This window comes from Epinephelus lanceolatus, chromosome 1, assembly GCF_041903045.1.
Source record: "Epinephelus lanceolatus isolate andai-2023 chromosome 1, ASM4190304v1, whole genome shotgun sequence".
In the NCBI taxonomy this organism is placed as follows: Eukaryota; Metazoa; Chordata; class Actinopteri; order Perciformes; family Serranidae; genus Epinephelus; species Epinephelus lanceolatus.
Window position 1 is genome coordinate 11,086,758 of NC_135734.1, and position 17,403 is coordinate 11,104,160.

General features: G+C 40.8%; 1 protein-coding gene across 1 annotated transcript in view; it reads right to left on the minus strand.

Annotated features, from left to right (window-relative positions):
* cntn3b (contactin 3b) overlaps positions 1–17,403 on the minus strand; it is a 79,379-nt gene that overhangs the window by 7,356 nt on the left and 54,620 nt on the right. The window contains exons 14-20 of the mRNA XM_033626995.2: positions 13,678–13,795; positions 12,636–12,794; positions 12,351–12,500; positions 10,127–10,197; positions 9,497–9,731; positions 8,965–9,074; positions 632–818 (exon numbers count right to left, since the gene is read on the minus strand). Coding sequence (XP_033482886.1) covers positions 632–818; positions 8,965–9,074; positions 9,497–9,731; positions 10,127–10,197; positions 12,351–12,500; positions 12,636–12,794; positions 13,678–13,795 — 1,030 coding nt within the window. The remainder of the gene's footprint in view (positions 1–631; positions 819–8,964; positions 9,075–9,496; positions 9,732–10,126; positions 10,198–12,350; positions 12,501–12,635; positions 12,795–13,677; positions 13,796–17,403) is intronic.

Sequence of the window (17,403 nt, forward strand, 5' to 3'; positions counted from 1 at the left end):
ACCTGTGCGGGTCTGCTCTCACCAGATATGCCTCTTGCAAACATGAGTGAGGACGGCAAATGTTTAAAGGTTGAAAATAGGCAATACTTTTATTAGATATACTGATAAATATTTTTGTTTATTAGGTGGCCCCTGGGAAAAGCAAGTTGAGTATTCCTGGCATAGAGCTTTCAGGGCCACTACTCACTAATTTTTCAAATAAAATTGTAGCATCAAGTACTGTATGGCCACTGGTAGTAAATCTCTGCCACAGGAAATGAAAAAGAGATCAGAATCCTGGTGTCAGGAAGCATATAACAGGATGTCTGCAAACATTCATCCCTAAATTTCAAGAATCTAGCTTACACAGCAGTCTTCTGGATTAGTTTTAACATCACTTGTCCATTCTAAATACCTAAATTGTCAGTGCCTTTACGTTCCACTCAACCCAGTGATTACAGTTTTTTTTTTTCCCAAGGTAAATGGAAAGTTCCCTTGTCACATTGAATTTTATGAGCACAACCAACAAAGCTGCAGAAATGCTACGCCTGTCATGCTGAGGGCAGTACAACGTCATCAGAGAGGGGCTGACAAGGTTCATGAACGAGGACCATTTGGAAATGATTTCAATGCCCCTCAGGGACGGACTCACGTGGTTTCTTTGTGGTGGCGTTGATGGGTGCCGACTGTGGCCCGGGGCCAGCTGTATTGAAAGCGGCCACAGAGAGATAGTAGACTGTGTTCGCTTTTAGCCCTGTGATGTTAACCAGCGTGAAGTTTCCAGATATGCGCACTTTGCCAACAGTGTCAGGCTTGGTGTCGTCTTCCCAGTACACGACCTGTTGGGTGAAAGAAAAGTCACAATAATGGGCACAAACGCCCAGATTGCAGTGGTGCTTTTAACTGCATTATTGAAATTCATATTCCATCATGAAATCTGAAATGGTGTCTGTTTACAAGAAAGGAAGGGAGGGAGCAATGATGAGTAATACATTTTTTACTTGTGGAGCCTCAATTACTGATGCACATCCTCTGAACCACCCTGGCCATATAAACAGGGCGTTGGTGGGTCATATGATAACTGACCCAGGAAGGAAAATTCATGATTATTGCCAGTTTTGTTCATAAAAAGAGCCTCGGCTCTAACTTTTTTTCTGCGAAACTGGATATTAAAAGTGAAGAGGTTATAGATAAATCTAGATAAATATTCCAAAATGCTTTATATGCAGTAACAAATCACCACTTTCTCCAGCAAAGCGGGATTCTGTGCTCTGCTGAACAAGATGCAGAGTTGGCTTTCCTTTAGGCTAGTAGCCTCCAATTAAAGGTGCAGGTGAAGTGATATTTGATAAAGCAAATGGACTAATTTGCTGCTTGCTTTGGGTCATCTTCAATATTCATGTGTCTGGTATTAAGTGACATAAGAGTTAAGTCGATAAATGATTAAACTTAAATGTGGAGTCTACCCTCGGGGATACTCCTGCTATTCCATAGTGTTAAATTATTATATTTCAAATTTGATATCAATTAAGGTTGTGTTCGATATGCGCCAGGATTCAGTTTACAGTAATGTAATCTTTTAAGCATTTATAATGATGATCACATGAAATTGAAACTGGATTGCATTTGCAATCTTAACAACATCTAATTAAAGATTAGCGCCATATATTTGCAGGCCACAGCTCGGGATCCATACTGTTGGTGGCCCATTGAGATTCAGCAGCTTAAATCCACTTCACGGCTGCATTTGGAGAAATGAGCTCTGTTCTAAAAGGACAATGTAGCCACCGCCATGGCAACTGGAGAGCTTTGTGCTGAGGGCCAGAGGTGACAGATATTGAAAGAGCACTGGAGGGAAAAAAAAACAAAACAGCAAAGCCCTGTTTGCATTCTTGAAAGGATGAGGGAATTTATTTTCCTCTTGTGGGTTTGCTGTTGTTGCACCAAAGTGTTGGGGTCATTTCATGATATTATTACACTGAAAACAAAATCCTTGCAGAGGCACATGAGAAAATAAAAAGAATAGTATAAGCCAAAACTAGAACTACTGCCTTGTGGTTGTGTGTGTCAGCCAACCACTCAATTTGTAGATTACATCCATGTCTGTCCAGACTAAAGGGGGACATAGGATTGTATTTTCACTCCTGTCCCAAAACTTTGTACCCATCTCATAGCAGAGTATAAAAAAATCCTGTCCTGTCCCAATCTTGGATGAATGACTCCTGTTTTGTCCCAATCCCTTCCTGTGTTGTGTTTTTAAATAATAAAGAAATAAGCATTCAAGTTATATTACTATTTACTATCCACTATAGCTTAGCTCCTAACAAAACAGCTGAAACTATATGCATATTATTGCACATATTTGTTATGTTAAATTTTCCATTTTTTTCATATTTTTCATGTTATGTTCCTCAAATCTTCAAATATTGTTTGCACCAAGCACCCAGACAAATACTTTCTAAGTGAAAACCTACTGACCATTATTGGTGTATGCTTCATTTCCTCTGAACTGTTATTGTAAGGTAGCAATACTTGTGCAGCTCCTGAATCCAAGATGAATTTCTCTACAGGGACAAGAAAGTATATCGTATTGTATCGCACTGCATCGCATCATATCATATTGTACCATATCGTATCGTAACGCGTCGTCTCATCTTGTATTCTAACTGCTGTCACCATGGGGCAGATAACTAGCGCTTAGTCCAGTGGCTTAATGCCAACACATGATGGGAGTTACCATTAATGTTATAACGGAAATCAGCGTCTCGATCGCATTAATATAATCTCAGCAAACGTTACATTTTATTTACTAGTATAAAACGACATGTGTGTTCATACTTACAGGCATATATTTCCTTTGCTCTGTGGAAATGAACTAATACCTTCTGACTTAATATTGTTAGCTCATTACATCATTACATTACATCATTACATTACATCACCTGTCCAGGTGGTGTCCAGCAAACGATGTGGGTTTTGTTAATAATTGGCAAACTTTCTGGGGAAAACCTGGTCTTATTAGGAGAGACGGCATTCACCCCACTTTGGATGGAGCTGCTCTCATTTCTAGGAACCTGGCAAATTTTATTAGTAATTTAAATCCCTGACAACCCAGAGTTGAGACCAGGACAGAGAGTTGCAGTCCTAAACGCCTCTCTGAGCTTCTAGTTCAGTTACCCAGCCATAGTTTTCATAGTTTTATACAAACGGTGTCTGTCCCCCGACCACCTAAATTATTTAAATCTAAAATTAAACAAAGAGGAGTTGTGCATAACAACCTCATAAAAATTAAAACCTCTTCTGTGACAGAAAGACAAAACAGGAGAATTAAATGCGGACTGTTAAATATCAGGTCTCTATCGTCTAAAGCAGTGTTAGTAAACGAATTAATATCAGATAATCATATTGATTTACTCAGTCTCACTGAAACCTGGCTGTGTCAAGATGAATATGTTAGTCTAAATGAATCCACTCCTCCCAGTCATAATAATACCCACATTCCTCGAGGCAGCGGCCGAGGAGGGGGAGTTGCAGCCATTTTTAACTCTAGTCTGTTAATCAGCCCTAAACCTAAACTAGATTATAATTCATTTGAAAGCCTCGTTCTTAGTGTTTTACATCCGACCTGGAAAACCTCGCAGCCACTTTTATTTGTTATAGTGTACCGTGCTCCTGGCCCGTATTCTGAATTTGTATCTGAATTCTCAGAGTTTTTATCCAGTTTAGTTCTTAAATCAGATAAAGTTATTATTGTAGGTGATTTTAACATTCATGTCGACGTTGATAATGACTCCCTGGCTACCGCGTTTATCTCATTAATAGACTCCATTGGCTTCAGTCAGGGTGTACATGAACCCACTCACTGTTTTAACCATACCCTCGATCTAGTTCTGACGTATGGAATTGAAATTGATAACCTAAAAGTCTTTCCACAGAATCCCTTGCTATCAGATCATTATCTGATTACTTTTGATTTCTTTTTACTCGATTACACGCCACTTAGCAACAGTTACTATACTAGATGTTTATCAGATAGTGCTGTCACAAAATTTAAGGAAAAGATTACTTCGTCGTTAAATTCAATACCAATACCTTCAGTAACAGAGGATTCCCGTGCCGACTTTAACCTCTCCCAAATTGATCATTTTGTTGATAGCGCCGTAGGCTCGCTGCGAACAACGCTCGACTCTGTAGCTCCTCTTAAAAAGAAGTTAACAAAGCAAAGAAAGTTTGCTCCTTGGTATAACTCTCAAACCCGTAGGTTAAAACAAATATCGCGAAAATTTGAAAGGAATTGGCGATTAACCAAACTGGAAGAATCTCGTTTAATCTGGACAGACAGTCTCAAAACTTATAAGAGGGGCCTCCGCAATGCCAGAGCAAACTATTACTCAGCATTAATAGAAGAAAACAAGAACAACCCCAGGTTTCTTTTCAGCACTGTAGCCAGGCTGACTGAGAGTCAAAGCTCTATTGAGCCTTGTATTCCTTTAGCCCTTAGCAGTAATGATTTTATGAGCTTTTTTAATGACAAAATTCTAACTATTAGAGGCAAAATTCATGACCTCCTGCCCTCGGATGGTAGGCCTACCTATCTAACCTCAAACACAGCTGTAGAATCTAATATATATTTAGATTGCTTCTCCCCAATTTCTCTTCAAGAATTGACCGCAGTGATTTCTTCATCTAAATCATCAACGTGTCTCTTAGACCCCATCCCAACTAGGCTACTTAAGGAGGTCTTTCCTTTAGTTAACACTCATATATTAGATATGATCAATATATCCCTATTAACAGGCTATGTACCACAGTCTTTTAAGGTAGCTGTAATTAAACCTCTCCTAAAAAAGCCCACCCTGGATCCAGAGGTGTTAGCCAACTATAGACCAATATCTAATCTTCCCTTTATGTCAAAGATCCTTGAGAAAGTAGTCGCAGACCAGCTGTGTGATTTTCTCCAGGATAATAATTTATTTGAGGAATTTCAGTCAGGATTTAGAGTGCATCATAGCACTGAGACAGCTCTAGTTAAAATTACAAATGACCTTCTGATTGCTTCAGACAAAGGACTCGTCTCTGTTCTTGTTTTATTAGATCTTAGTGCGGCGTTTGACACAATTGACCATCAAATTCTACTGCAGAGACTGGATCACTTAATTGGCCTAAAAGGTTCAGCACTAAGCTGGTTTAAATCTTATTTATCTGATCGTTTTCAATTTGTTGACGTTCGTAATGAATCATCCTTACGTACCAAAGTTTGTTTTGGAGTTCCGCAAGGTTCTGTGCTCGGACCAATCCTATTTACTCTATATATGCTTCCTTTAGGTAACATCATTAGAAATCACTCTATAAACTTCCATTGTTATGCGGATGATACACAGTTGTATTTATCGATGAAGCCAGAAGAAAGTAATCAATTAACTAAACTCCATAACTGCCTTAAAGACATAAAAAATTGGATGAGCACCAATTTCCTGATGTTAAATTCAGACAAAACTGAAGTTATTGTTCTTGGCCCCAAACAACTCAGAGACTCTTTATCTGATGACATAGTTTCTCTAGATGGCATTGCTCTGGCCTCTAGCACTACCGTAAGAAACCTCGGAGTAATATTTGATCAAGATTTGTCTTTTAATTCTCATTTAAAGCAAACCTCACGGACTGCATTTTTTCATCTGCGTAATATTGCGAAAAATTAGGACTATCCTGACCCGAAAAGATGCAGAAAAATTGGTCCACGCTTTTGTTACCTCAAGGCTGGATTATTGTAACTCTCTATTATCAGGTAGCTCTAGTAAGTCCTTAAAAACTCTCCAGCTAATTCAGAATGCAGCAGCACGTGTACTAACAGGAACTAAGAAACGAGATCATATTTCTCCTGTTTTAGCTTCTCTGCACTGGCTCCCTGTAAAATCCAGAATTGAATTTAAAATCCTACTGTTAACTTATAAAGCTCTAAATGGTCAAGCTCCGTCATATCTTAGAGAGCTCATAGTGCCATATTATCCCACCAGAACACTGCGCTCTGAGAACGCAGGGTTACTCGTGGTCCCTAAAGTCTCCAAAAGCAGATCAGGAGCCAGAGCCTTCAGCTATCAGGCTCCTCTCCTGTGGAATCATCTTCCTGTTACGGTCTTTGATAAAGCTTATAGTTAGGGCTGGCTCAGGCTTGCCCTGTACCAGCCCCTAGTTAGGCTGACTTAGGCCTAGTCTGCCGGAGGACCCCCTATAATACACCGGGCTCCCTCTCTCTCCCTCTCTCTCTCTCTCTCTCTCTCTCTCTCTCTCACTCTCATCCTATTACTGCATCTTGCTAACTCGGCCATTCTGGATGTCACTAACTCGGCTTCTTCTCCGGAGCCTTTGTGCTCCACTGTCTCTCAGAATAACTCATACCGCAGCGGTGCCTGGACAGTGTGACGTGTGTGGTTGTGCTGCTGCCGTGGTCCTGCCAGATGCCTCCTGCTGCTGCTGCCATCATTAGTCATTAGTCATACTTCTACTGTTATTATACACATATGACTATTGTCACACAAGTATACTGTCTGATACTAATACATACTTTCAACATATTGTACCACAGTAGCCAGAACTATAACTATAATATTATTACTTTCATTAATGTTGTTGTAAGCTACTGTCATTACCTGCATCTCTCTCTCTCTCTCTCTCTCTCTCTCTCTCTGTCTCATTGTGTCATATGGATTACTGTTAATTTATTATGCTGATCTGTTCTGTACGACATCTATTGCACGTCTGTCCGTCCTGGAAGAGGGATCCCTCCTCAGTTGCTCTTCCTGAGGTTTCTACCGTTTTTTTTTTCCCCGTTAAAGGGGTTTTTTTTGGGGAGTTTTTCCTTATCCGCTGTGAGGGTCATAAGGACAGAGGGATGTCGTATGCTGTAAAGCCCTGTGAGGCAAATTGTGATTTGTGATATTGGGCTTTATAAATAAAATTGAATTGAAAATTGAATTAATGTTGTTATGATCCCTGTCCCACATGCTCTTGTTGACCTTGGTTGCATTCAACCCCAACAGAATGTAGCAAAACATTTATTAAAACAGAAACGGTGATGCTTTGAACACTCTGTTGTGTTACACAAGGGCACTGCCTTTTGATACAGCTGGGTTTACTTCAGTTCTGTTTAAACAGGCTTTATTGCTATCACAAAACTTATGTTTATATTGGATTTTACACAGTAATCCCACAGAAATCCCACGACCCACAGAATTCCCCAAAAAGTGTCAGCCTCTAGTCCATGTCAGCCTCTAATAGCCCAAATATAGTAAAGACTTTGACAGAATTCAATAAAAATGCATTAAGTGTATTTTTTTGGCGAAACATAGATGCGTCACAGACTTTTTCAACCCAGCAGCACAGAAGATCTGTACAATCACCACAGCTCCAAATTGGACACCCAAGATTAATATCACCAATTCACTATCCAACAAAATATCTTCCATTCTGTTCCTGAGCTATTCATTAATGCCCAGAAAAGTTTGTATTAAATTTGTATTAAATTTCTTCATTAGCATTTGAATTCTTGAGTTATGGCCCAAAGCATGTTTTGTGAGGTTACAGTGACCTTGGTCTTTGACCACCAAAATCTGATCAGTTCACGGACGTTTGTGCCAAATTTGGGGAAACTTCCTCAAGTTCTTGTTGAGATATCACATTCAGGAGAACGAGATGTACTTGAGGTCACAGTGACCTTGACGCATGGTCACCAAAATCTGATCACTTCATTGCTGAGTCCAAGTGGACGCTTGTGCCACATTTGAGGACATTCCCCCTACAGGTGTTACTGAGATATCGTGTTCATGAGAATGAGACAGACAGAAAGATGGATGCACAGGCGTAGATTTGCAGGGTGACCCTTAAATATTTAGAACATGCATTTGTCCCCACCCTATAATAAAAACATAGAAGTAGCAAAGGACCTTTATTATAATGTAATTAAAAACATTTCCATTGTTAATTGAAACCTTAAAGGGACATTGTGTAACATTTTCAGTTGTTTATTGGCAAAAATTGATGTCTGCATTCATAAATAAGTCATCACTGGTGTACTATTACCTCCACCAATAATCTGACTTATTCTCGTAAAAGGAGAATTTCGGATTTGTTTGTACATTGGGCGGTTAAGTTGTTTAATGCAGGATCATGCATGTGCAGCATCACGGGAGATGGAATCCTCGTCGCTAAGAAAGCGCAAAAGGGAATCGAAAAGACAACATAACCAGCGAATTCAAAAAACGAGGGTCAACATCGGGGTAGCCTTTCCCAGGTGGAGAGAGCTGCTGAAGGAGAAAGGTAATGCAATCACAGGCCCGCGCCGCTAGCCGCTGTCAGTGGTGCAGTGATGCAAGGGATGAGGTGTGTGAGGTTGAGCCACTTGTCAGTTGTCAAAAGACAAGATGTGATTGGTTTGTTTCAATTTACATCCGCCCCAACAGTCCTACATTGTAAACACAGCCAGCATGGTGAGGAGGGGGTTTGTCAACTCGCGTCGCGTGTGTCTGTGTAGGAGCCTGAATGAATACTCCATGAAGTATCGGATGACATCATTTCATCAGTGTTATCATAGCTTTTTGGTACACAGCGGCTACCGTTGTTGCAATACGCGTTTGAAACAGTGAGGCGCTATAGTGCGCCATCTGTTTGAATGCAATATATGATTTCTACACACTGTGGCTTTAAATGAAACCTGCACCCTTGGATGGACAGACGGACAATCCTAAACATAATGCCTCCAACCACAGCTGTTACTGACACACAGGCATAACAGAATCCTTGCAGAGGTACATGAGAAGATAAGTAGAATATTACAAGTAAAAAAAATGGGAGAAAACCTATTTTAAGAGCAGTGAAAGGATGATTATGATCTCATAAACAAGCCATAAGGAGGAGCTCAATTATCATGTTATTTGATAAAGAACAAAAAAAAAAAAAAAAAGAAAGATTTTGCAGTGATTCATAACATACCTCATATCCAAGCACTCTTTCAGGGATGGCAGGGAGAGCTTCCCAGATCACTTCAATTTGCACTGCAGACACACTTCTAGTCCTAACCCTCTTAGGAGCCACACTAGGGACTGCAGAAAATAGAGCGCGGGTGAGAATCCCAGAGACTCATCCAACACCATCACACACACTAATAGCAATAAGAGGAAAGGCAGAGAATAGACCTGTAGTTTCACTGAAAAGCTATTTCCCCCGCTGTCTTTTAATGGGATCTGTGACTGACATAAGGGAAGACTATCTGCCCAGCAAATTCAATTAACAGAATACCTCCCTGACAGCGCGGTGTGGTAAGTGTCTGCTAGGATTTCCTGTAATCTACCAGCACGATAACTAATATCAAGTTGACATTCCCAGCTTGAGAGGGGAGGGAAATAACAGCACTGGAAAAAAAACTCATTTCATCATGACTATTCAAGGTCATAGTTGTAAGGAGGGAGATTATAGCTTATTTAAGCATCACTCTCTGCTGCCGGGCTGTGAAGTCAGTACGTACCTTCCTCTGCCGAGTACACGGTGGCAATGGAGCTGAAGGGCCCCTCCCCTCGGTTGTTGTATGCCCCCACTTTTATGTCAAAAGGCGAGAAGGGTGGGATGGTGTCATTTCGAAAGACGTATCGAGCTACACCAGGTGTGGAGATGACCGCCCGTGTCCATGTGACCGTGCCCACAGGCCTGAAGGCGATGATGTAGCCAAAGCCCTCTCCGTTCTGCAGTTCTTCAGGAACAGGCTGGGAGCAAAACACAAAACTATAGTGATATTAAAAGGCATACAGACAAAGAAACAGACAGGCCCGTCTTTGCGCTGTACTTCGACAAGGACTTCTGTGATTAGGCACAGCCCCTTTCTTTGCCTTTACCACCCAGAACACTCTGCAATCACCTTTTGCCTTATCTTTTTTTCCTCCTGCATGGCTATGTAATTGTGGCTAAAGTGCAAAACTCTTCAGAGCAAGCGCTCTCTGTCCCTTTCTTTGGAGGGAGAAATGGCACTCGAAGGCTGAGCCCAGAGGAGAGGTGTCTCGCTCTAATGTGGGCCATAAAATTGCTCCGTTCAATTCTGCACAATTAAGCAAAACCATTACTCGGCGATGGAGAGAACAGTAAAATGTGACAGATGACTTACCTCCCATGTTATCACTAATTCAGACTTTGTGCCGCCTCCACCTCCGACATCAGTGGGAGCTGTATCAGGAACTGAGAGGTAAAGCCCAGAGGGGAGCAATTAGAACACAGTTTACAAAGCTCAACGACAAGCCTCAACCATACTTGTAGCCTTATGACAAGGCCGCCTGCTGCAGCTTCTATTTTACAGCCCACAAATCCCCCACTCTGTGCAAACACAAACATTTCAGTGAATAGTGAAATACCGATATTGCCCAAATGTCACCATGCATAAACACCAAGTCAAGATCTGTAGCATTTTGCAAATGACACTCAACTCAACCCACTTCATTCCTATTCCCATTCAGCTGTTAGTGCACTGCAGTGTGATGGCAAAGCAGATAGTGTAGGTGGAGGAGCACTCGTGCACATCCTTATGGTATCCTATAGTAAGTGGAGCATTACATTTAATGTGTCATATCAGCAAATGGTTGATGCAGCATTTATATCTGATGCCACTGTATGCTTGTCTATTAGGATTCAATGTTGGGAACGAGGACCCCAGTACTCCCTCGGAATTCTAGCCAAATTTTGCTCCTGTTTCTTGGGAAAAAAAATGAATATACTGAGATTAACTCCAGGGCTGCTAACACTCATGTTTTCAAAAACTGTCTCGTGCTCTCAGACTAAGTCTCAGGCTGTCCACTAAACACAGGATCGGTGGATCGATCCATCGCTCTTCCTGTCCACATGTCAAAGTGTCCTTGGGCAAAACAACAACCCCAAGTTGCTCTCAATAGGCAGGCCATAGCCTTGAATGGCAGCTCTTTATATCTGTGTGTGTGTGAAAGGCTGAATTACTGGCCATTTGTAAAGCTCTTTATCTGTTAAGATAGAAGTGCTATATAGGTGCAGCCCATTTACCATTTAGCCTAACAAATGTGACGCCAAAAAAAAGGAAGCAACAAAGCCGCTCCTTGTTGAAAAACAGAGCAATACAATATTGTATTATATATATCTAGAGTATACTCTGACTTCTGCACAAAGGACAATGTCTCAATGTCAGGATTTACACTTTAATTTGTCAGCAAGCCGTTACACTCAGATTCCAAATGTAGCTAGTAAAATTGTTTGTAAGATAGCGGCCATCCTCAGGATACTCAATAAGTACTGAGCTTCATCACAGCTGTCAGGACACTTTAATTTGTTAGCAGATGATGAAACATTCAGTGTAAAGGAATTGTTGCTCTTCCTCCAGACAGTTAGAGCTTTTTATAACTAATCCACAGCAGTACTGTGGTTAAATTATAATTTGATTTATTTCTATTTACTTCCTCTCTTTTAAGTAAATCACTGCAAAGCGATCAACATTCTGTGTATGTGTGAAAGTCGCACTGTTTGTATGTATACCCACAAAAGGTAATGCACCAGAATTTGCGAAAACCCCAGTATTCATAAGCCAGTTATTCTTATCTTCCCCATGTAATTGTGAAGGTTGCCATTACGTGACTAATGTGCTGACACGGATAAAGAAGGAATTGGAGCGCAAGTCCACGTAAGGAGGCAGGTTGGGGCTGTGTATTAGTCAAACAACACTGGACTTTTCCCCCGGAGACCTTTCTTTGTATCCCATGTAAAACCAAGTGAACATTCAGTTATTTTAAGGTACTACATAACCATGACTGTCTTCCTAAACCTAATCCACGTAACTTGATGTTAGGGTACGTAACGTGAAAACGCCAAATCATGTTTCTTTTTGAAAACTAACCTGCATAACATATCGTCCTAAATCTAACCATCGTAACTTCCCTCGCCTAAACCTAAGTTACATAACTTTAAAGTTGATGAACTTAGTGAGACACCAGGAAGAGTAGCTGCTGTTAAGTTCCAGCAGCTAATGGGGATCTAATAAATAAATCTAAAAAAAAGTATGTAAAGTGACAACGCCCAACCATGGTTCCTTTCATAAATTGAACCTACGTAGAATTATGTTAAGTACGTAACGTGACAATGCCTAAACATGTTTCTTTTCCTGAACCTAACCAACGTAATTTTACTTCTGTAAACCTAATTTATGTGACTTTATGTTAGGTATGAAACTGGTGACACCCAACCATGATTCTTTCCCTAAATCTAACCTAACCAGTACGGGCCTTTATTCGTGGGACAGTAATTCATAAGATATCACATTGTTGTATGAGAATACATTGATGTGTATGTGCAGTGAAGTGTTTCGTTTCACATACTGGCATCCTCTGTCCTGGTCTTGGCCGAGGCCGGGCTAGGCTCTCCCAGGCCTACAGTGTTGCGGGCAACCACCCTAAACTCGTACTCCACCCAGGCGTTCAGACCCACCACCGTTGCTGTCAGCATGTTACCATTGACCACCTCTGGCACTGCAAAGTAGAAATGAGTTCTTTAGAAAATCCGATTGTTACACAACTGGACTTGAATTGGATGATAAATACATCAAAACCCACATAAAGAATCTGGAATATTTTACAAGGGGCAGGAGGAGTGTTTGATGGTACCTGTGTCAACAGCCTGCCAGCCCACAGTAAAGGGCGTCCTGGCCTGGATGATGTAGCCAGTGATGGGGCTGCCGTTGTCCCTTCCAGGTGACCAGGAAAGCTGGGCCGTGCTGTCTGTGATCTCCTCCACTGCTACCTTGTCCGGAGGACCTGGTGGACCTAAATCAATCAGACAATGAGGAGGGTGAACCTGAGGTGATCACCCATTCTAAGAGGCCTCCCCTCATCAAAGTCATTAAGACTTGTGCACCGTGTTTCATATCAAGGCCATTGTGCTCCCTCCAATTAAGGGCTACAACCTTGGTGTGTGCATTAAGGGACTTTTCATTCACCGCATGTGTGATGTGCAGGGCTGCGAAGTGATTACTGAACATGGGATTACCAGCTGTGGAAATAGACTGTGGATGGGATCGTTTATGAGGAAAGAAAAGAGGGGCTAGATGGGAGTAGACACTAGTGAGAAGAATAAAAGTAGAGTAAATACAGAGAGAGGAAAAGAGAGGTGAGTGTGTATGACTGTTACACGCTCTGGCTTTACCATGTTGCTGTTGTTTGCTCTGCTGCTCAATTATTTAAATGCTTTCCATGATATTTTGCTGATGTGTAAATGAGCCAATTATAGTCATTTTCTGTGATAAACATTGCCTTCTCAAAGCACCTGGGACCGCTATTACAGTTTGTTAAGGGCATGAATACCAATGTAAATCACTGGAGATAAGCCCGCACAGTGAGCCAGATACACACAGTACATATCAACAAAGCCAGTCACACATGCCAGCGTGAGTGTCTGTGTGTGCCATTTTTAAAATTTCAGTAACACATATATAATGTAAACAGAAGCTGACACAACTCTGACTGAGGCAGAATCCATCTTTCCATTGCTGCGTTGTGTATTTACAGGAAGCTTCAAGGATTTTTTTTGTCATACTTCTTTCTCTTTGAATACAGATGCTTCAATGCCACATTACTTACTGTAAATATACTGGGGTATTCATGCACTAGAAAATGTAAACAAGCTCTTGAAATAAATTGGCTCTCTTACCTTTGACAACCAAGATGGCAGAGGTGGACAGACTCTCCACATCAGTGTCAATAACGCAGACATATTTCCCTCCATGATTCAGCTGGATGTTACGAATCATCAGATCTCCTGATATAGTCTACAAGGGAATATGATAGTTGAAAAAATAAGGCTAAGTAAGAGATGCAGTGTTATTTCATCACTCGGCTTTTGGCTCTAGGATGTTTGAAACATTTATAATGCTTTGCACAATCACATCGTCTTCAGGCCACTGATTTTTGCATCTCTTCAAACACCAACAACAGACATGGCAGATGTACTCTGCACAAATAATGCTTTTGGCTGTCCTTCAGGCAGTACCCAACCAACCAGCCCCCCAACCCCCTACAAACAGCTACCAGCTATACACAGGACACACAAAACAAACATAGTCGAGTTAATTGGCAAAACAATCCTAATTATTCTGTAATTACATAAGCTCAAGCAAGATATGAGTATAACTCCCAGTGTAAAGAGCAAATATTATTTTACACAAGCTGGATGCATGTGGTGGCCATGAGGGAACACGGCAAAACATCACAACAAATATTGTTAACTTTCTCATCTGTACAAGGACAATTGTATTATTTCGGGCTGCATGAAGGAACATTTTTAAGGATAAGGCTGGTATTCTTAACATCTTCCCTACCATGTTTGTGTTATTCAGCTCCACGGCCATCGGTTCCTTGTGAAGATGTAATTATATTAAAAAAACAACAAAGACAAAAAACAAACAATGTCTGTAGTCTCTTCTTTAAAAAAAAAAGTTGAATATTGTCCTATAACAGTTGGGCACTTAAGTTTTTAGCAAACAATAAAGGAATAAATGGCTAGTTTGGGAGGAACCAGTTTATGCTGTGAAAATACACATTTGGTTCTGTCATGTGTACATTACTTTAATCGTAATGAAGGAATAGGTTACCCTGTATACTTATTTAATAGTTTTTGGAGCTCAACAGCACTGAGGAATAAGCTATATCAGACTTTGATTACAAAACCATACTTGTTTTGACCCCTCTACACAGTGCAATTTTGGGTTGTCCCACACAAAAGTTGCAGAGACATGTGGGTTGTCAATCCAAAGTGTTGGTCCTAAATTCCACTGTGAGACGCGTCCACTCATGGCTTATTATGGCTAACATTAGCGTTAGAGCACATATCAGACAGATTCAGACATACATGTTCGAGCCTCAGTCAGACCCAGACTCAGACGAGGAGTCTGTTGTGAGCCAAAATCAGCGACTAACAGACGTTTCAGAATGTATAAATACAGCTAGTATCTTTTATTTATTTATGTTGTTTGTTAGCTTGATAGCTTGTAGGCTAACTTAAGCGGCCGAAACAGCGTTAATATCTGCTACAATAAGGTTGTTTGTCAAAGCATCCTCATATGACGGTTTATATGATATCCTACAAAACTGCACACACTAGGCTACGTCCTTAAAGGGAAATTTCGGTTTATTTCAACCTGTCTCCTATCATCCTAAATTTGTTTCAAGTGACTAGTGACATAAAAATAATAGTTAGCATGTTAGCCGTTAGCCTAGATACAGCCGGGGCACATAGTAGCGTCAGACCTGTTAAAACGTAAGTGAACGGGCATACTTCAAGTGCAAAGTTAGTCCACTAAACAAGCTTTTTTTCCCACAAAGACTGCCTCATATCGTTAGGATAAATGTCAGCGAACAAATAGAAAACAACATATAAACGTGTTGTCTTACCTTACCGGTGTGCTGCCATGTTTGTTTACCATTTAGCTCTGCTTTCCAAAGCACGGACGAAATATCGCGAGAACAAGCAGCAACAGCTGGAAGGCAGAACCAGACAGTAGCCTGAAAAGTTCATTCATTTATTTTATGAAAGATTTATAGAATAATGGCTGACTTTTTGCCAGACTTCGACTTTGTGGAGGAGGAATTTGATTTTGCAGAGTTTGATGGTCGCCCTTTTTTATTTGAGCCAGAATACACTGACGAAGAGCTTCGTGAAATTGAAGAACAGAGGAGGAGAGAGAGAGAGAGGCGCAACAGGTAGAGGACGAGAGAGGAGGAATGGCTGCTGCAAGGCTGCGTAGCTCTGGAGATTGGTGATGTACCTGTGGATGCTGTGCCCCAATGCCCACAGAAGAGGAATGCCTCTGTTGCAAGGAATGGGACCGATTGCAGCCTTATTTTCAAGGTCTGGATGTGACCAAGGACGAGACACCTCCACCTGTAGTAGTATCTAGCTGGGCTTTATCTAGAGGTCGCGAGATATAGTTCGGCCGCGCTTTGGAAAGCAGAGCTAAATGGTAAACAAACATGGCACCACACCGGTAAGGTAAGACAACACATTTACATGTCATTTTCTATATGTACTCTGACATTTATCCTAACGATATGAGGCAGTCTTTGTGGAAAAAAAGCTTGTTTAGCGGACTAACTTTGCACTTGAAGGTTGCCCGTTCACTTATGTTTTAACAGGTCTGACGCTACTATGTAGCTAGCTGTATCTAGGCTAACGGCTAACATGCTAACTATTATTTTTATGTCACTAGTCACTTGAAACAAATTTAGGACGATAGAAGACAGGTTGAAATAAACCGAAATTTCCCTTTAAGGTAAAGTTACGTACTTAATGTAAAGTTACAGAGTTTAAGGTTAGGATTGCAAACGTGGTTGAATGTCTTTAGGTTTAGGCAAGTAAAGTTGCTGTGGTTGGTTTAGGATAAGAAAAATGCTGAGGATGTACCTTAAAATATCTCAAAGTTCACACAGTTCCGGACACCATTCTCGAAGGAGAAAGTTCTGGGGGAAAGTCCTATGTTTTGTTACCCATCCACCACCCCCACCTGCCTCCTAACTCAGAGGCGGGTCCGTCTTTACTTCTGTCAGGCCATTTGTCACGAGATCGCAGCCTTCCAAAATAAGGCTTATGCACCAATTACCAGCTCATCATTACTTAGGATATGTATGAATTTGGAGCATTGCTTTTCAAAGGAAAATGTAGGAACAGTGCATGAGAACAGCCTATTTTGGTGGATAGTGGAGGAAAAATTCAGGTTCTAGTATACATCCAAAAAATTTTAGAGGAGTGAACAGATATCACTCCCTTCAGTACAGGAATGTAAAAACAAACAAAAACATGTTTGTGAGTGAAAGAGGCCTTGAAATGATACAGAATACATCGGTCAACATGACGCTGTAAGTGCCCATATACAGATAAAGTAGATACCACATTGACACATATACGCTAAATGTCGTTTTATTCAAATAAAGTTTTTTAAAGTATGCACTATAACTTGTACTTGACTGCATTTTCAAAACATGAGATATCATAACATTACATTACATCAGGTATTTATCCCAGAGTCTGGCATGGTAAAAAAATTGTATTATAGTGTAATTCTAGACCATCTTGCATACTGTGACATGCGCTGTGCCTGTAATATTGCTGTTATCGCACGGTGTAAAGAGGCATCTGGTAGGATCAGTACATTGTTAGTTTAAGTTTTCTGGTGTGTTTCATTGACAAAAGCAAAAATATAAAATATAGCAAGCCTCATCCTTTAAAATGACAAAATGTATGCTATGGTAGAAAGTCATTTACAGTGTTGTAACAGCACATTTTATCCAGACACCATCATTCTGCACTCATTTTGACTGTGCGTGGGAATCCACCTTCTGAAAGTCACCTCTTGAAGTGCTCTGTCACAAAGCATGTCAGCTT